We start from the raw sequence: 20,951 nt of genomic DNA on the forward strand, positions 1-20,951 counted from the left end.
TTTAATGGAAAATGTAAAACCCCTTTGAACTTCAATGTACAAAGCATGTAACACTTGCACTTTAAAATTTTAAATTGAAGCAAGCCATGTTTAAAAAAATACATCAGTGAATGTATATATATGTATATATTTACACAGCATAGTACGATTTCCTTTTTCCATCGAACTTCAAAAGTTCACCATAGTAAATCTGAACATAAAAAGGAGAAATGAGTTTTCTTAAATAAATTACAACTTTTTTTTGTAAATGTCTCCATTTTACAGTGAATACTTCTTAATAAAATGCTGAAGTGTGTTATTCATTAAGTCTTTCTTTACATAATAGAACTTTACAATGTTTACAATTGTTTGGCAGTTCTTTTTCTCAAAAGATATGGCATGAGGACATGAGACAGCGGATCTCTCTCACAGTAACTCCAAGTCTCCAAAGTAGTGAGCGGCATCAGAAATCCATTAGCAAACTGTACAAGTCACATTTACATTTGATCGAGAACAGAGCAGAACTCCTGAAAATAAATATGATTCTCCACTGAAACTATACAGTAGGAAAGAACAAAAGGGGAACGAAAGCAAACAGACAAACAAACACTAGTTGGGACAGCGGCGCTGTCAGATTATCTTCAGATGTGTGGCGTTTCGATCACAGTCATCCTGATGGGCTATACTGCTATGGTGTCAGTAACAAATAAATACAGTTTCCTGGTGTTTTTTTCTCTGCTTGGCACTGGAGGTTCGCGGTGTGAGCGTTAGTGTGCATATTTGGGGGAACGTGTCGACGGGTGTCATGAGTTTGTCTCCTCTTCCTCCTCCTCCTCTGCGCAGCACCTCTTTAATGTTCCCACGGCATCCTTCACGCAGTGGTAAAAGATGTTCTTGACCTGAGAGAAATGGCAGGCTGTTAGAATGACGGGACAGACTCAGACAGATGGCATGGAGACTGAGGAATGCTCATCTGGCACTTGGTGAAGAACAGACTGACAAACATTCATCGCATCCACATCAGGACCACAAAAAACTGAACCACCACACACGGTTTACAATATATTTACAGGGTGTCTGCAGAGATTTTAAAATAAAGTTTATTATTTAAGACTTTAAAAGGCCCGTTTACACCAAGGAAGATAACTATAAAGATAAAGATATAGTTCTAAAAATCGTTCTCAATATTTAAGAATAGCAGAGTTCACACAACTGTAATGATAACAGCATAGAGAAACAATATCTTTGGAATCACTTTCAGAACCATTTTTTCCAGCTGATGAATGATTAAAAACATTGACAGCCAATCAGAATCCATCCTGCTGTAGTGAGCTTGAGTATTTAATGTGACAGACAAGCACTTAGAATAAACAGAACAATACCGGACGATAAAGTTATCATGATAGTTATCGTTCTTGGCGTGAACAGGCCTTAAGACCTGCAAAAATGTAATGAATACGGTATGTTCATACAAAACAAACCCATACAATGTTAAAATAAATCATTTATCTCAGATGCTTTTATTTAAAGGTGCAATGTGTATATTTTAGCAGCATCTAGTGGTGAGATTGCGAACTGCGACTAACGGCGCACACCCATTGCACCCTTCCCTTTTGGAGAATGGGGGGGCCAGCAGTGTATGTAGATAGAAATGGCTCATTCTAAGGTAATACAAACAGAACGGTTCATTATGTGAGGTCTTTATGCACCGCTGAAAACATAGTCATGTATATTATATTGCATTTCTGTCAAAAGATCCAAATTTTACACACTGCACCTTTAAACAGGGAGAGTTTAAAATACTCATATGTATTGAAATTGGTTTATGTACAAGTCAATACATACAAATTAGAGGTCGACATTTTGCTGATACAATTAATGTGTTTAAAGAAAGGTAATACAAGGTTATTGTGACGATACTAGAAAATCTATATACTGAATGTGTTAAGTTTTTAGTTGTTTCTTCCTGTGGGGGGACGGCCCAGAGCAGTATTTTGTATAACCAAAATACCAATAATAACCAGATTTTAGCCTAAGGCTTAAGCTAGTCCCAGACATGTTTGAGCTGTTTGGACTGAAAGCAACTTTCACTGACTATAAATTTGTCAGTGACATTGTTTTGTCTCAAGATGCACGTTTTTAAAAGCTACTATGTCCTAATTAAACTAAAGCCTAATCCTGGCTTAATCTAAGCCCTGTCTGTGAAACCGGGCCTTTATGCATAATGCTGGAATTATAAACAAGCCCAAAATACACTGGGACTCTTATTTTGAAATGTCTATATGATACCAGCTATTCCTGTTTTTTTCGCCCCCCAAATGTAAGACCTCACATTTCAATAAATGCTGACATGTGATCTTTCCAGTGTGTTTGAACTCTACCTGTAGCTTATCTTCATAGTTTATTTCCTCTTTGGAGGATCTGAGTTCTTGGGTTAAGTGGAACGAATGCACCACATGCTCCGGAGAGACAAAGTCGTTGATCACCTGGACGCAGCTGTGAAGGTTCTGCACCTGTACGGAAGAGACACACACAAACGTGAGTATGCACTGATGTGACGTACATCATAAAGATGCTGGCACTATGGAACTTCAGCTAGTACAGAAAGATTTTTTCATCATATATGCTCACCATCCATAAAGAACGTGCAATGTGTAATTGTAAATAAACAAATAAAATGTAAAAAGCCTACTTTATCACCTTTAATGCACAAATTTCACCATTAAATAAGGAACATGATCAAAATTGCTTAAAAAAAACTGTTTGTACAATGTTTGTAGATTGTACAAAATCTACTATGTCTTCCGTTTTCTGATTGATAGCTTACACTTTTTTTTTTAACAAGTCAAAGGCCTTTTATTATAATTCTAAAACTGTTCTCCTTCAGCTCATGGTACATGTGTCTTTATGTTGTGAAATCTTTACTCATTTTTATAAAGAAAACATAAGAATAACTTTTATATTGTTCATAATATTTTAAGATGAACAATTACTGAAGTGAAGCAACTTAGGTTTGCTTGGTTATCCATACATAATTTCAGTAAAATCATGTTAAAATTTGAGTATCAAAAATGATACATCAGGCTTTTGAGGAATATTTATTTGTTCATCTCTCAATCATCATTGTATTTCACTGCATTACATGTTTTGCCCCTCACAATAAAAACTACAGTACAGGACATTGATCATAAAATGAAGCATTTAAATATCATCTTAATAAACATATTATCGGGAGATTTAGTGTGACAACTGATATTTTTATGAATTTTATGTATTTTATGTAAGCAGTCTTCTATACTGTTATAAAGATGGCCATATAAATATCAGCAACTTAATTAAATTGTGTATTTTTGCTCAGTTAGGGCCTGAGGTGCTTCTTTTTCCCATATTCTTCTACATCATACTATATGAGCCATACAAGCCTGATATATCAAATATGATACTCAAAAAACAAAAAAACATACGCAAACTTCTTTTGTTACATATATTTTTTCTAAAGGTTCAATAAACTGTTCCATTTCAGAAAATAGACTTTTCAAAAAAGAGATTTCTATTATTTCATATGTCAGGCTTCACGGGGTTAAAGTGAAATGAAAAGCATTAGCAGATGTTTTGATTTTGTTGTAAATAATTCAGTGACATTCTGGCTTAAGTATGGAAGCTTGTTTCTGCCACTAAATAAAAAAATAAAAAAAGTAATTGCAACTTTTTATCTCACAATTCTGACCTTTTTTCCCTCAGAATTGCAATTGCAATTGACTTTTTTTATTGCAATTGTGAGTTTTTAATCACACAATTCTGACTTTTTAACTCGCAATTCTGACTTTTTATGAGATCACAATTACCTTTATTTTTATTTTTTTAAAAAAGCTTCCATACTTAAGTGTCTGAACACTTTTTATCAACACTGTAAACAAGACATCCTTGAGCTTTGTTGCTTTCCATGTCAATCAAGTGAGGTTTTTTGGTCTGAATAATCAGTAATACACTATATATAATTCAGAATCAAGTATTGCTCATGTGGTATCAGTGGTTTGAGCAATCACAGAAGAGGAAGGAGTGCAATGAGACCTGGTGCAAAGCTCCAGCAGGGATCAGGACTGAATCACCCAGAAACTGCACCACAGTCCAGCCCTGGACGGCATGTTCATCCAGCAGCCGCTGACGCAGCTTTCGGCTCAAGTACCAGCCGGGCTCACGGATGGGGTCGTGATCCACTGGGATTTCCACGCCCTGCTCTTTCGCCACCTGTCATGTCCAAATATACACAAACTTTGAGTTAAACGCAAACATATGAAAATAATTCTATAAAAGTCCCTTGTGCTAAAACGAAAGGACACACACTCAGAGAGATAAAGAGCGCATCATTGCACTGATGCACTATATTATTTCAAGATCAGAGAAATCAAATCAAAATAACCTTGTGCAGGAACTCTTTAATCTTCTCGCCGTCTTTGCTCGTGTAGATGTGCCACAAGGCTCCGGGAGTCTCGCTCGAGTCCTTTAATCTTTTCTTCACGTTGTCATCCAGATCTTCCTCCTCCAGCCTCTTCAGCACTCCTGTGTGTTTGGCACAAACATACTCATGAGGTTACACAGCAAACACATCACACAGTCAGCTTAATTTATTATAAAGGCAGGGAGCGCCATCCTCTTTTGAAGACGGAGTGATGTTTAAAAATTAATAGAGAAGTGTGTGTGTGGGAGTCTGGCTTATATATATATATATTCTCCTCATGTCTGCCCATGAGACAGTGGTTAAAAATAGAAAGGCCATGGCAGTAGGAAGGAGAGAAGGGGGAGGAGCAGCTGTTGGCATGAGACACAAAGCAAGGATTGCAAAATTACTTAACTTACAACCGGAAAGTAAGACAAAAAATGTGTTGTTCAGAAATAGTCACTGTTGTGATTTTTTTACATCACAACCACGATCACACTGAGCTGTGCCGATGACCGTCAGTGTGAACTACACCAGTAAAATCATAAAAGAAGTCATTTACATACTGTATCTTAAAGGTAGAGTGGAAAAACTTTTGGAAAAACAAAGTGAAGCAGGAAAGTGAGTGGGATGGGATCGGAATGGACCAGGAGCCGGGATCTGAACTCGGATCACCCCTTCTGTTTTATTCACCCCCCCCTCAACAATTTTTTTCCCCCTTAGAAGAACCCAGTTTCACTGTCTTTGAAAGCCTGGATATTAGGGATGTGACGAGACACTTAGCTCACAGGCTATTGTATGTAACTAATTGGCACGCATCAGGGAGCTCACATTTTACTTTAGAATTTGCGATCGCAAGTAGGCTACACTGTATACAGGGTGCTGAGCGTGCATTCTACAAGATAAGACATTTGTCAGACACTAGGCTCTGTTGTGCAACGAATCCTCCGCCATGGTCTTGTCAGTCATCTCTTCTTTCTCTCGTCACGTGATCAGTGAACTGTGATTCCTGTTGCACTGTGTGCGACTCTGCAGCTCGTGCTGGATGAGCGGAGCAGACATTTACAACAGTTTAAACTGAAGCAAATGGTTTTTACTTCTATAAAAAAACTAAATGACAGTGGAGGTGGTGCTGCGGTGGGCACCATAATGTAATGTAAACGTAGTGGTGGCATTTTCTATGCTAATTTCACCCTCACGCTCCGTCATGGCGACATCGCAAGACAGCTTTTCACCTCAACGTGAAATCTTGTCACATTTTAAAGGTGCCCTAGAATTAAAAATTGAATTTACCTCGGCATAGTTAAATAACAAGAGTTCAGTACATGGAAATGACATACAGTGAGTCTCAAACTCCATTGTTTCCTCCTCCTTATATAAATCTCATTTGTTTAAAAGACCTCCGAAGAACAGGCGAATCTCAACATAACACTGACTGTTACGTAACAGTCAGGGTGTACCGCCCCAATATATGCAAATGCCAGCTCATGTTCAAGCATTAGACAAGGGCAGGACGTCTGGATGTGCACAGCTGAATCATCAGACTAGGTAAGCAAACAAGGACGACAGCGAAAAATGGCAGATGGAGCAATAATAACTGACATGATCCATAATATCATGATATTTTTAGTGATATTTGTAAATTGTCTTTCTAAATGTTTTGTTAGCATGTTGCTAATGTACTGTTAAATGTGGTTAAAGTTACCATCGTTTCTTACTGTATTCACAGAGAAAAGACTGTCGTTATTTTCATTATTAAACACTTGCAGTCTGTATAATTCATAAATACAACTTCATTCTTTATAAATCTCTCCAACAGTGTGTAATGTTAGCTTTAGCCACGGAGCATAGCCTCAAACTCATTCAGAATCAACATCCAAATAAATACCATATTTATGCGATTAGACATGCTGCATGACGAACACTTTGTAAAGATCCATTTTGAGGGTTATATTAGCGGTGTGAACTTTGTTTATGCTGTTAAAGGCAAGCGCGAGCTCCGGGGGCAGGGAGTGTGAGCATTTAAAGGGGCCGCAGCCTAAATCGGCTCATATTTATTGATGCCCCAAAACAGGCAGTTTAAAAAGACGTTCTACGGCACCTTTAATATCACGAGATCTCGTGACATGGGATCTCATCACACCCCTACTTGATATATGAGGTAGCCAAATTTTAAAAGTGGGACTTCTAGATCTGGATGAAAGTCATGAAATTTTCAAAATCTCCATAGGCATATTTATAATGAACATATATTTTTATAGTTTTGCCAAGTTTTAAAATATCTTATAAATATAAAAGTATATAAATATAAAAAGTACATATTTTTAAAATAATCCTTATCCTAAATGCTTATCCAGTAAATCAAGAACAACTTGAATAGTCATGGGGCCTTCGAACATTGTTATGTACATCAGGGGGCCTTGGAGTCAAAAAGGTTGAGAACCACTGACCTATCGTGCTTCAGATGTAACATTATGCCCTGAATAGTTAAAACATTTTTTTAGAGAACTGTCTACTGTAGTGGAAACCCCTCAGAGAATTAACTGTACATGATTACAGAGAGCGCAGATGATGTCATGTAAAACTACAAATGGTTTTTAGTTGATACCATATTAATATGGTCCTGTTAATGTGAATTGGATTGAGTTTTTACAGATTTATTCCTATGAGTGCAGAGAAAAGCTCTTTGCAGTTCTGCTATGGCCATGTACAGGCAGGGAAAACTCATTCCAGATGCATCTCTCACATTTCATTGTTTCCAGGGTGGAAACCATGTTCTGTGTTGTTTTTCCCTCTGAGCTCAGGGGTTTATGGAACAATTCAGCTCCAGCAGAGGCTTTTTCCCCACCATATCTTTCTCTAACACGGCTGACCAAGTTAACAGACAGGCTATTGACAGTTGTGTGGCGAGCTGGTCTCAGGCTTACCAGTTTTGGAAAGGACACCATTCCCTTTAGCCACTCCAACATAAACCAGCACGCTGACGATGTCAGACACCTCCATGTGCAGGCTAGCTGTGCCAAAGTCCTGCTCCTGAGATGCCGCCACACCTGTGACATGGATCATACACCATTCAATTCAACATGTAACAAAACAGGCTTCAGTTGTTCATTTTTTTTTTTTTTTTAATTGCTCCATATGGGTAAATCCCAATTAAATTAAGTAATACATAAGGCAATACAACAAATACTACCATTATATACAAATACTATGTAAATAGTACAATATTTTTGCATTAAAGTAATGACAGATTTTTTTTTTTTTTTTCATGTCACAATTTGGAGGAAAATTCTCTTAATTGTCCTGAAAACAATTTAGCAATTCAGACAATCTAAATGGTCCTAAAATAGGCCACTTTTTTCTTTTGGGTTGAAATATGACAGGTTTGATGAGATCTTTCCAGGAATTTCATATAATTTTTTAATTAAATTAATTATTTTTCCACAGTAAAACAATGCAGTAGCAAGCAACTAATAAAACTAAAACTAAAAATCTGCCTGTGAGTGTTTGAGAGAGACAGAGGGACCTGCAGTACCGTAAGCGCAACAGAGGCGTGGACCCAGGTCTGGCCGCACAAAAAAGGAGGGCAGATGGGAGGCCAGGTTGAGGTTTCCCTCGGGGTCTGAATACTCAGGCATGGGGAGGTTCTTCATGAGATCATCATACCTACACAAAGAAACGAAGCACATGCTAAAACAAGACTAAAACAGAGCTATATTTCCGATCAGAACGTACAAATAAAGTCATGAAACAGCATTAACAACCCCTAACCCAATTTTTAAATGGCTACTTAGCAAATCTACTTGTTGTATTCCTAAATTCATGAAGTACCTGGAGGGCATCAAAGCCATAAACTCCTCGCCTGAAGGCCAGTCTTTCAGTCGATACACCACGGATTCTCCATCTTTAGATTTAGGACGCTCTGTAGAGAGAGTGTGATCAGCATAAATAGAAACAGACCAATTAATTAAATAATCACTTATTTGTCTACTTCAGGCACTCACTCGTGAGATCTTCAAACCCGTCCCAGAATTCTTTGACTCCTGAGTTGGACATTACTCCATCCTTGCAGTTCAAGAGGTCTCCCTGGTGGTCAGCAAACTCTTGGTTGAAGGATTCTGCCTTCCACAAGCTGGCGTTGAGCTTTTTGTGCACCCCAGAGACCAGCACAGGCTGCAAAAACAGCACACAGGAAATGGCCTTTTAATGACAGCTGAGATCACAACCACTACCAAGACTTACTTTTTGAACAGTGGAAAAAAATATGAAGTCTGGTTAAAAAAGACATTGCAAGATGGATTACTCTAAAGGCTAAAGGGTACCATTTACATGTGTTGAAAAGCCTTAATCGGTGAGGTTATTATAAATTGAGTGCCAAACTAAGCGTCTGCAAAATTGCAGAGCTCAGTAATAAGCATGGCACACTCGCCTGAGGTCACTGAGTGTTTCGGGCGAGTCGATGGATCAGTCACCCTTTTGGGTGAAATAAATATGAATTTACATTATAGCGGCTTACTTTCCATCTTTTATTTTTTTCTCTATTTACAAATATTCTTTTTGTAAAAAGATTTTTGTGAAGAAAAAAATGCCCTCAAAAGTGTGTCTACTACATAGATAGCTAAACATACACAGACAAAGAATCTCATACAAATCTAGGGTAACATAAAACTTTTCATGTCGTCTCTTGTCTTGGATTTGTCCACTGAGATCACTGCTATGTATTATAGAACTGCCTTCTCTGGGATGAATATTTGCGATACTGTCTTAGAATTTGACCCTTTCAGAAATTTAAAAAAAAAAGCGAAAACAGTGTCTACCCTGCATTGGGAACCTTAAAATGCTGCCTACATAGGCAGCTTACTAGGTTTTCCAAGAAAGCCTATGTGTTTGGAGACCCACATTTCATAATGTCAGTTTACTTCCTGCAGAGCTGTAAAGTCATGGTCCACTGAGCAGAAGTCAATAAATGTCATCTTGGAAAAGGTAGTGCAGCTCAAACCCAGAGGGACAGAGATAGAGGCTGTGTTCAAAATCGCCCTATATTCCCTTATCTAGTTTACTATACAGCCATATGAAGTGGTGTATGAAACCATAGTGGACATTATTAATGTGTATTCATTCAATCCCATAATACACCGCAATAATGTATGTACAGCCAATGCACATGCAACGGCCAGATGGAAAATAATGTCCTTGCACTGTAAGTGTTGTGCCCAAAAAATTCCCACATCTCACCATAAGATGGCATCCACTGCCCTTTTGGCACAAAAAATGTCTGAGTTCTCTTTTCCATGTTTTCATTCACACCTACAAGTGGACTAAATTAGTGGAGTAATGAGTATAGGGGCTGATTTTGGATGCAGCCAGAGACTGAATAAACGCAAAGACTAGAGAAACAGACCTCAAGATTTCAGCCTTACACCTCTTCTGTATCCTTCTGTCCATTAGTAAAAATAAGATTTCATTGTCAAAGACCTATATACTCACTTGAAATGTTCTGCATTAGAGCAGCACATGTGAAGCGGTGCTACATCTTATGAAAGCATCAAAGCACTTAACATCTATTACTGCCTATGTGAAGTACACGCAGAATAAATGGACTCTAATGTATGGTGCCGTTCTCTCTGGACACGCACTGCACATGTAATGCAGACTGAGACAACTACTGTCTGCTGAGGTCAAGAGACAATAGCCGGTGGTAGCACAGACTGCGTTAACCAAAATTTTGCATAATTTACCAAATTTTACATAAATACTGACATTACATTTTTTTCTTATAAAGAAATATATTACTATGGGAATAATAATATAGTACTGTAAAACAAAAATTGCGTACATAATACAATAATAATTTTACCAAACAAGAGTAAAATGACTGTTTCTTTGATTTCAAATGTCAACTTCTGTTTTGGCAAAAACTTCCGCAGGAAGATCTTAAAACTGGTCTATAACAGATTTCGCATGTATTACGTTTTCAAATGCACAGCATTTGCAGGATGAAGTTTATGTGAGGAAGCAAAACAAGCTGCTTCGAGACACTAAAAACACTGGATCATGAGCTGCTCACTTGTAAAAGAACATAGTGCCACGATTCACTCTGAAACATGCAGCGTGTAAGACTATATATTTATATAATTAAATTGCCACTTTTGCGATTTGATAATCAAACCAACTGACAAGTAAAGGTACGAAAACTGGTGAAAATTTGTGATCGAAATCCAGTCAAGAGTTTCGTGTGAGGGTGAAAAGGTTCTCCATACAGATTTCACCGCACTGGCCAACAAAAAGCTCTTAGGCTTGAAAGTGATTTCTGTGTGGAGTCTTTTTTTTTTCATGCAAAATGTCTCTAATGTGACCGCACCTTAACACCGTTTCATATACTCGCCAGTGCCAATTTATATTTGATTCTTGGCAAGTGGTAATCTTGGACCCTGGCCAAGAAGCTGAATGTCTCCCACACATAGCCACTAGATGGCGCCATTAGCTCATGCAGTGCTGTCTGAAGCAATCCATACATGAAATAAATGTATTTGAAAATGCAACATTTTACAATTTTTTAGTAAATTTCGTCAATCATGTGGGTCATACACTTCAGGTCACAAAATACAGAAATTTGCTTAAATACGATAATCAAGGAAACAAAATCAAGTATTGATGGATAATGATTATTTGTAACACTGAGCAGTACACAAGATTATTAAGATTATCCTGACAGCAAGACTATCAGTGGAATTTTTGGAAGGCTCCAAGAGGAGTGACCCAAAACACTACATGAGAATTGGGATTTGTTTGCCGTTTTGCCAATTTTTCTGACAGTTTGAAAAGAACCATGGCTCCAGCAGAACAGAACGTAATGTAAGAATAATTTTTTTTGTGGGCTTGTTTCACAGACCTGTCCTTGTCTCCAGCACTCCCTGAAGAGTTTCCAGTTGTTGCTGTTGCGGTGGTCTTTGAGCCAGAGCAGCCTGCGTTCGTAGAGCCAGCAGTGTGGGATGTCAGCATATAGTTTGGGCGGTTCTTCCACTGCTTTCTTTCTCTCAGGTTTGGGCTCCTCCAGAGGCTCGTGCTTCAGGTTCAGCTTGGTGCCACGGCCTGCTGGGATCTTGTTCTCCACCACAGAGGCGATGATGTCATCCAGGATGTTGGGCATGCTGCGACCACTCTTGACAATCTGTGAAAGACAACAAATGAATCCGTAAGCTATGAAAACATATTACATTTATATTCAATTACATGCAGTTATCCCTTTACAGTTACCGCTCTCATAAAATCCTTGAATTAAATTAAACCAAAAATTTTTGCACTGGATTTTAATTGTCTCCTTCTATTATGCATCCCATCTGTTTGATGCGCATTTGTGCGCGCCGGCGCTCATTCAGTAAAGTTTGAAGTTTAACGCAGACTGTCAGGACAAGTCTTCTTGCAAAATGGAATTACCTGCTTGAATTTGTAACACTTACAGATGAAGATATAACTGTAAAATGTAAGTTTTGTGCTGAGGAAACATATCACACATTAAACAGCACACGCATCTGTCAAAGCGCCTGACAGGACAAGCCACGTCAAACATTACATTAATGCTTTCTCTTGAAGCTTAAAAATAAAAATATTCTCATGTTTTGGGCAGCTTGAATCACGTACCTTTCCTGCAGCAACTCGCTGTGTTTTCGACGCTATTTTTAGATGCATTTTGTCCATAGAAATGCATTATTCAGTGCTGTCATTAGCGACTAATCGATAATGACATTCACTGTCGACGACTTTCATGATCAATTATTATCAAATTTTTTGCAACCCTACATTCTTTATTATTAGTATTTTTCATGTGAATGTAATGTCTAAAAAAGCTCATTTTAATCATAAACCTTTGGATCAAAAGCTTTTTAAAGTCAAGCTTGTGCATACTTTTGATTGGTTGTGTATATGTTGCCATATCTGTATGGTAGTACAGTCTCTCTGTTTGAGTGTGATCAGTAGATTTTGGTTTTCTGACCTGTGAGGCAGTGGAGTACACAGGAGCGAATGCGATGCCAGCATCAGTGGAGCCCAGGCGCAGCTTGCCTGCGGTGGTGGTGAGGAGGTCTCGTAGGGTTGATCCCTGCTCCAGGGATGATGCTTTACTGTGCAGAGACTCCAAAGCATCTGACTGATCCTTCTCCTCCTTTATCTTCCCTACAAGTGACTCCTTATTTTCTGCAGGAGAGAAGCACAGGTGCACTGATGTTCAAACCTCTGGTGTCAATTTCTTTTGATATGAAAGTCAAAAGCAAAAGAAACAGTAAAACATTTCCATAATATTTTGTTTGAAATGATGTAGTGGGACTTTTAATTAAGATTTAAAGTCCCAATGAACCGGAAGTAGCAAAAACCCATAACCGTTTGTATTAAATTCACCACTTCAAATGCCTAAAATCATACTGCTGTTTGAAAGGGGATCTGAGACACATCTAGAGAAGGGCTCTTTTGCAAGTACCAAGAAGAATATACTGTTCAAAAAACTTTAGCAAAGCATCAATATGCCATGGCACAAACTATAACCTCTACTATTATAATTAAAGAGCTGACATGAAATGCAAAAAATGTAGACTTATCAAAAAGTGTAACTTGAGCACAGCTGCTAAATGAAGAAACTTCTATATGCTGCACTGGGCAACAAAATGAACTGAACGAGTGCCAATGACCACAGAGCTGATGGTCTTTTAAGTGCAGTTCATTTGGAGAGAGCAGTGTGTTCGGCATGTGAGAGCAGCTGAAGAACTGGATAAACATGTGGTTAGGTGAGCTCTTTAGACTGTGGGAGCTCACAACTGAGAAGGCCTGTAACGTACACCACTAAATGTGAGGATTGTGGAATGTTGGCGGCCTGTCAAGCACGCACATGCCTGCAGAGAAAGGAAAAACACGGGGCAGCTGGCAGACCTCCGGCCCCTGGCTACCAATAACTTCAACCGTACCTGAAGTTTTATTGTTCTGTACCCACCCTTCTTTTCCTCACGGGACTTCTGCTCGGCCAGATCGGCCAGGAAGTGCAGAGGCGATTGGGACTCGGGCGGGGTGAACTTGCTGTCGGTGCTGGTGTCGCTGGCAGGACTGCTCCCTCCATTGGCCTCCACCTTCAGAGAGGAGTTCTGCTGGCCGCCCTCAGGCTTACACAGAGAGATTTTGTTGCTATGATTGAGCACGTTCTGTAACACCTGTGAAAAGAAAGAGTATGTCAGAGACTGCTCAGTGGTTTGAGGAGAGTAAGGGGAAATATTGTGGACTTTTAGTGGTTGAAAGATGAAGCAGGACTCAATTCAACATTCCAATGCAGAACAGAATGTGAAAATCTGTGCGTGATTGAGAGAGTGTAAGAGTTTGTGTTTACACTGAGAGCACGCACACTTTCATGAGCTAGTCAAGGCTGATGCCGTATTTCATTTCATGTGAATGTAAATGTGGCTGAGGGGGATAGATGTTTGGTTTTGTTCAATGGGATGCACTGTCTTAAGGCCTTAAATCACATCTGACTGTTTTGTCAAAATTTATTAACGTTTTGCTGTCTGAGCAATCAACAGTGCAAAGTATTGAACAGAATTGAGTTGATTTACAGTTGTCCAGGTCACTGCTAAAGTAGCAAACATACAATGTTGTCGCATGTTATTCATTACTTTTCTCATGCTGGTCAGGATGAACCAATCATGTGATTACTGGATTTAGCATTTGATTGAATCATTTTACTGAAATTTCTGGGGCAGATTTCCATTTGTATGTCTGATACCATTACTTGAAATTAATAGATTTAAATGATTATAATAGTGATGCGAGTAATAATGTGTCAATATTTGGTCCTTTTGAGATTATACTGCAAAAAAGGAGTTTTTGTCCAGTACAAGTCTTGTTTTCTGAAAAAAAAATTCAAGTTAAATACCAGAGATAAATATCTGCCATTGGTGTTCAAAAAATAAACTTGTTTTCCCTTTGAATTAAGTATATTTTTCTTACCCCAAGTAAGAAAAACTTTTACAGGTAAATGTCTTGATTTAAGGCAAGACACTCCAGAAAAAAAAATTAACTAATAGATATCATGATACTTCCCCAGTTGATTACAACTATTGTTATATTACAAGTTTTCTGAAATGTTGTCTTTAAATATGCAAATGATATGAAATGAATAACTACACACTCATTTGCATATATTTCACAAACAGAAATCAGGAACACTGGATAAAGCCAGGTTTGAAATTCTTGTTTCATTTTGTTGACATATTAGAGTTAAAGGTTTTCTGGAAGGGATTCTGGATATATCTTTTATCACTCAATAAATCAGAAAATACTGTCAATAGGCAAAAAAAAAAAAAAAAAAAAACACCATGTTGTGAGAAATAAAATTTCTAAAACATAAGTAGGAATAAAACTGTAAAGTGTGATGTATGTAAATGCTACTGAAGTGGAGATTTCTGGCTCAGCGCAGGAGAAAAAACTCATTTTGAGAAAATGGCCTTTAAAGATAAACAAGACTGAAACAACATGTTATGAAAAGCCAAAAAACCCAAAAACTGACCAGTGCATGAAAAAATGTTTTTGCCTGTATAGTGTCTTACTTTATGAATGTTTAGATATTTGTACTGAAAAAACAAGACAAAAATGTGTACTGACATCAGATGTTCAACATATAGTACCACAATCATACCTCCCTCACAGCCTTGTTTGCATTTTGTGTATAATTAAAAAAATGGCATTTACCCTGACTAAGGCCTGACCATTGACACACACATACCTGGGAGACACCATTGGTGGATGGCAGTTTGTTGAAGAGGGTGTTTTGCTTCCCAGTACATGAGCAGTGTGATTTAATGCTGTACTTCTCCCTGAGCATGTGCATAGCGTTCACCAAGTCCGTTAGAACTAAAACAGACAAAACAAACAAGTCAAAAGAAGCACACTTTCTCTATTTCCAGCCAAAGGTGTAACTACAAGCAATCTGGAATCACGCCAGAGTGAAATAGTCTCTTTCTGTACCCGTTCCTGGAATGATCTGTGTTGGCATCAGGTGCTTGTGATCATGAGGCTGTCCCTTGACACACTTCAACCAGGCGTACAGCTCTTTATCTGCAGAATAAGAAAAGGTGGATTACTCACAGAGGCTGAACGCAACATCACGCACAGAGAAGGGTGCTGTCACTGGCCCATTTTCCCATAGAGGAGCCATGGTGTTTATGCTTCAAAGTAAATAAGGAGCTCTGAGCCTTGTAGGAAAAGATGCACAGATGTGATTCAGCAGAAATGACACCTCAAAGCAGGAGGGTTTTTTTTATGCCCTGCGGCAGAATTCAAGCCTGGAGAAGACAGGAAGATCAGCAGCAGGAATGGGGGACTTAAATGAGGCGAACAAAGACAAGGAAGAGACAGCGGCACATCTCAAACCCCTGAGACAACCGAACTAGACAGTCCTAGAACAACTGCCACATCCTAAAGCACACAAACACACACACAAACGCTGCCATTCAAACCAAACCAAACCAAACCAAAAACTACAAACCAGCAGTCATGTGTTATTATTTCTATGATGTCTTTATTACTTCTATTACTTGTATTTAATTTTTTTTAACGTTTATTTAAATAAAAAATGAACACACACAGTGTTTGCTTTTGTCAAATAATTCTTAAAGGGGTGGTTCAATGCGATTTCACTTTTTAACTTTATTTAGTGTGTAATGTTGCTGCATGAGCATAAACAGTATCTGCAAAGTTACAGCGCTGAAAATTAAATGCAAACTATATTATAGATATTGTCTTTTAAAGTTAAATGACTACAAACACGACCGGTTTGGATTACAACGAGTTGGTGACATCATAAACCCTGCAAAACAAACCCCCGGGAACACGCAACAAAGTGGGCGAGGGCATGCAGCATAATGAAAGCGGAAGAGTTGTGTACACCCGATGTGAGTGGCGCAGCCCAACACTGGATGCGGCGCTGAAGACAGCTTCCAGAATCTACACGAGTTCAATGCTGGATGGCTATTACTGAATGCACTAAGGCTATTACTGAAAGATGAAGCAGTTCCCACTTTAAAAGCAGAAGCTGCTGTTTATTGGCTTCAAACTAATGTTTTATTGTTTGTACATGTCTTTTAAACCTATAGTCCTGTTGTTATTTTTGGTTGCATCAAGGACATATACAAAGAGCAACTTGTTTTTGCTTCGCTAGCCAGTTAGCTAAATTCTACAAACACCAACAAACTTCTATGTTCATAGACAAACAGCTGTTCATTCTATAAATTAAATGCTACCTTTACAAAAATGCGACTTCGCAGTCATGTATTCGGCTACAGTAAAGCTTTAATCAGGATAAAACTGTATATTGAAAGCTAACAAACAGCAGTGACCGCTTATCTAAACACTTTGACACAAATACAAAATGAAATACCATTCATAAACGTCCTTTAAAAGCCGTGATTGCAGAGTTTCTGCTTGACTCTCTTCATCTGGGTCTAATTCGGGCTCAATTTGATACAGCAATATAGGCGCCATTATTTACATTTTGACTGAAGCAACGAATGGTAAGGCGCTTGTCGTTTCCGGACGCTTAAGCGAATCATGATACACTGGGCCAGCTACCAACCTGCTAACCAATCTGAGCTCATTGCGTATTTCGGAGGGAGCGGCTTCATAGAAGCAGTAAGTCAAACGAGCCGTTCATCTGACAGTGGAAACAGAGGTGTAGAATAAAGCTAAAATATATGACAAATACAGCGTTTTCAAAAAAACGAAGCATTAAGATATGTTAAACTGTGCCCCAAAAACACAATCAAGCCTAGAAAAAAAACCACTGAACCACCTCTTTAAAATATAAAAGTCTATTAATCATTTAACAAAATGCAATTAGAACATTTTTGTCTTTCATCAAATCATTAAAAAAAAAGAGAGAACCAATGAAATATTATTGTATGCTTTTTCCAGTGAGCTTTTTGTTTTTCATGCATTTCATGTAAGTTGAGTGTTTTGTTTTTCCGTAACATTTAACATATATATAAAAAAAAGCTTTTTTATATTGGCATAATAGCTTCACATTTAACAACACCCACTCATGAGACAAAGAACACCCAAATCTGACAGCTACAAGTTACTACAAGTTAAAATAAATAAATAAATAAATAAAACAAACCAGAAGAATTAACCACAGAGACTTTTTTCCCCCCAAATTTGAAATATCTGGGCATTTTTCCTGTCCAGATAGGGTTTTTAAATCTTCTGCATATCAACAGCAGGAGTGTACAAGCACAGTCAGTGTTCAAAGGTGAATATGAAAATGACGACTGACCTTTGGAGCTCTTCCTCTCCTTGGCTTTGTAACAGTCCAAACACACCACAAATCCACATTTTTGGCAGACCCAGTGAATGTTAAACAATGTGGCTTCACATGCGTCGCAGCTCTCTCTCACTCCGCGCACCGCTCTCTTCCAGGCAATCTTGGCTGCAGAGCAAAGCAAACAGGAGAAGGATGAAACGGACATTCACTGAGCTCACCCACTTTTTCCTTTCACACTATTTTTTTGACTGACAGTCTGCTGTAAATATAACTGTACACTGATAACAATGTTTTAGGAGGTCATGTATGACAGGAAATTTTATTTTTTTCGATACTGTTAAACAAATAGGAAAGGCTCTATTGCGCACCATCTTTCTTCATCCATGTAGTTGCTGTATTCTCAGTCATAACCAGCTGACAGAATTTATCTCCAATGTAGCTGAGGATGTATTTGGAGGTCTCCAGGTCCAGGCTGTTTTCTTCACAACCGTCAGGAGCCCAGAGACTGAGCGCCTCTTCATCATATTGATCAGGAGAGGAGAAGCCATCGATCCGGATCACTCCATTCTTACTGTACGAGAGACTGGAAATGAGGAGGAGAAAGAGAATGTGCAATTAGAGTTCATTTCCTTCCCTAAGAGCAATTCTGTAACAACATAATGAGAAAACTGTTGACACAAGACACAGTAGAAAAAGCACAAGTACTTAATACTAGCACATTCTGTTAGATGACATCACATTAGTTTCATAGAACAACAACCGAGGTTAGCTTGGCCTATTTTAAATGGAAAGAATAATTAAAGACAACCATCAAGGCGCCTAGCAAAGGTAAGTATTTTTATACATTTCAAAAATAGAATCTCAAACTTTGCCACTGGAAACATCGATCTACATTCACTTTTTTCCCACAGATGGGACACAATAGCTTCAATGAATCTTTAATTGTGGGATAGATATATGGCGTTATATTACTATCAAATGTCGAGAGCGTATTATTGTGACGCGAGTGCAAATCTGTCCGCTCGAGCACGGATTTCCTTTGCTCTCGCACAAAACTGGACGCGCACTCTCAAATATACAGTGCTCTCTTATGAACTGCTTCTCCTCTCGCTTAGATATTGCGCGTGCGCGCTCAAACGGTGTCCTGTGCACTCGCGAATCTCGCCGTGCTCTTGCACTAGAAATTAATTTGCTTCTGGATTAAACGCTATCAAAAGTTATCAACCAATCAGAAGAGACGACTGATCCATGAAAATGCAACATGGAATCTTATTGGCTGAGATTGAACTGCACATGGAATTCTTTCGACAAAGATGGATATTTAATTTCTTTACAATTTTATAATATTTAATAATATTAATCAAAATGTAGTCCATATCTTAGAAATGGCTTGGAATGGGGCGCTTGGATGTTTTCTATTTTAATAAGCTTTATTACAGGTCAAACCCCACTGAACGATTTATTCAAAACCATCATATTATCCAATATCATGGACCAAAACATTAAATTAAACATTAATATAAAAAAAAGATTAAACAACTAATAATTTTATAATTTTAATATGTTCAATTAAAAAATATGTATTAATTTAAATGAATTCATTACAATATGGTTTGAAGGTAATGAAGACATGTTTTGTCCAGTGTTTTGAAACGAATCTCTTGAATTAATGATTTTGATACATCAAATACATTTTAACAGTCACTGGTCACCACCTACCGGCAGACCAGTGTAATAACATTAGTTTCAACGTTCATTTAGCTAATCATTTTAATTGCTGAAATCAGTGTATATTCAGACTATAAATTGTTATTGCAATACTTGCATTATTATTTAATGTTTGCAACACAGAAGTAGCAATAGTGTGTTGTTGAAAACACTTTGTGAAGCGGTTTAAAACATATAGCTCACATGACCACTGCTTTCAGCAGCAATGCAAAAGCAATTTTACATACTCCGGTATGATCGTAATTTCAAAGGTTTAATAGACATAACCGAATCATTGTCATTTAGGAATAAGATTGCGTTCTTTTGATTAATCGTGCATACATAAGAGCTTAGGTATTTTTGTATGTCATGTTTTCCCAGACCTCAAAACAAATTCACTATAGGTGGTATATTTGATCTCCACATTTATGTATTTAGGGAATGATGATCTGACACTGATCTTATTCTGTTTTAAATCAGAAGATATTTTTTTGGTAATTCTTTACAATAAGGTTTCATTAACATTATTTAACTGCATTAGTTAACATGAACTAATAATGAACTGCACTTCTATAGCATTTATTAATCTTTGTTAATGTTAATTTCAACATTTACTAATACATTATTTAAATCAAAAGTTGTATTGGTTAATATTAGTAAATGTACTGTGAAGTAAACAACCAACAGCTGTATTTTAACTTAAAGATTAATAATTACAGTAATGTATTGCACATTGTTAGTTCATGTTAGATAATACATTAACTAATGTTAACAAATAAAAACCTTATTTTAAAATGTTGCCTATTTTTTATATAAATTTCAACAAGTACACAAAAAGTATGACCACAATAACTTTAAGAAACTTTTTTTGTTTGTTTGTTTAGATAAATCGGGGTTTGACCTGTAATGTGATGCAATTAGACTAGGTTACATTTGATTAATATTTGCACAATATATATATATACAGTTTAACTAGGTTCAATTGAAATGACAGCTCAAGGAAATGTTGTTTCCTTTTTGTCAGACAAGTAGAGATTAAATTATTTAAAGACCATGTAATTCACATTTTGCAAAAAGCTATTTCGTAATTTCTAAAACCTAGAAACAACCATATTCTGTTTTTCTTGCCATGTTCTGTACTTTGATTTTTTTTTATACTGTCTATTTCTAATATACTACAGTTTTCAAATATTTCTGCGGCAGCAACACCCCTCCCTATTCACTACACTACACAAACTTACTATGTAGATCGATGAGTGCACAGCATACGTGGTATGAAGTTCCTCACTTTATACTCACCGGCGGAAGTGGTAGAAGCGGCAGAAGACAGGTGAGTGGGCAGGCTCTTCCCCTTTCTTGGTGCGGACGGAGCGGCACTCCCTGCACTTCTGTAAATTGGGTCCAATTTCAGAACACGAGTCATCCTGCAGGAATGACTCACCCGTCTGCTTTAGCTTCTTTACTTTCCTCCAGTCCTTTAGTACGGATCGAGGAATGCCATCTAATTCCACAGATTACACATCATAGATTCCA

The 20,951-nt window shown here is 37.7% G+C and overlaps 1 protein-coding gene across 4 annotated transcripts in view; it reads right to left on the reverse strand.

Annotated features, from left to right (window-relative positions):
* The window catches only part of jmjd1cb (jumonji domain containing 1Cb), a 160,028-nt gene continuing 139,077 nt past the window's right edge, over positions 1–20,951 (reverse strand). For all 4 annotated transcript variants that reach the window (XM_067370106.1, XM_067370105.1, XM_067370103.1 and 1 more), the window contains 16 exons: positions 20,718–20,919; positions 18,080–18,294; positions 17,724–17,876; positions 15,419–15,508; positions 15,177–15,304; positions 13,398–13,611; positions 12,411–12,610; positions 11,310–11,588; positions 8,422–8,590; positions 8,249–8,339; positions 7,953–8,083; positions 7,345–7,467; positions 4,400–4,539; positions 4,051–4,227; positions 2,361–2,492; positions 1–878 (listed from right to left, as the gene is read on the reverse strand). In XM_067370106.1, the coding sequence (XP_067226207.1) occupies positions 783–878; positions 2,361–2,492; positions 4,051–4,227; positions 4,400–4,539; positions 7,345–7,467; positions 7,953–8,083; positions 8,249–8,339; positions 8,422–8,590; positions 11,310–11,588; positions 12,411–12,610; positions 13,398–13,611; positions 15,177–15,304; positions 15,419–15,508; positions 17,724–17,876; positions 18,080–18,294; positions 20,718–20,919 (2,540 nt within the window). In that variant the 3' untranslated portion in view covers positions 1–782. The remainder of the gene's footprint in view (positions 879–2,360; positions 2,493–4,050; positions 4,228–4,399; positions 4,540–7,344; positions 7,468–7,952; positions 8,084–8,248; positions 8,340–8,421; positions 8,591–11,309; positions 11,589–12,410; positions 12,611–13,397; positions 13,612–15,176; positions 15,305–15,418; positions 15,509–17,723; positions 17,877–18,079; positions 18,295–20,717; positions 20,920–20,951) is intronic.

Source organism: Chanodichthys erythropterus, chromosome 19 (assembly GCF_024489055.1).
Source record: "Chanodichthys erythropterus isolate Z2021 chromosome 19, ASM2448905v1, whole genome shotgun sequence".
NCBI lineage: Eukaryota > Metazoa > Chordata > Actinopteri > Cypriniformes > Xenocyprididae > Chanodichthys > Chanodichthys erythropterus.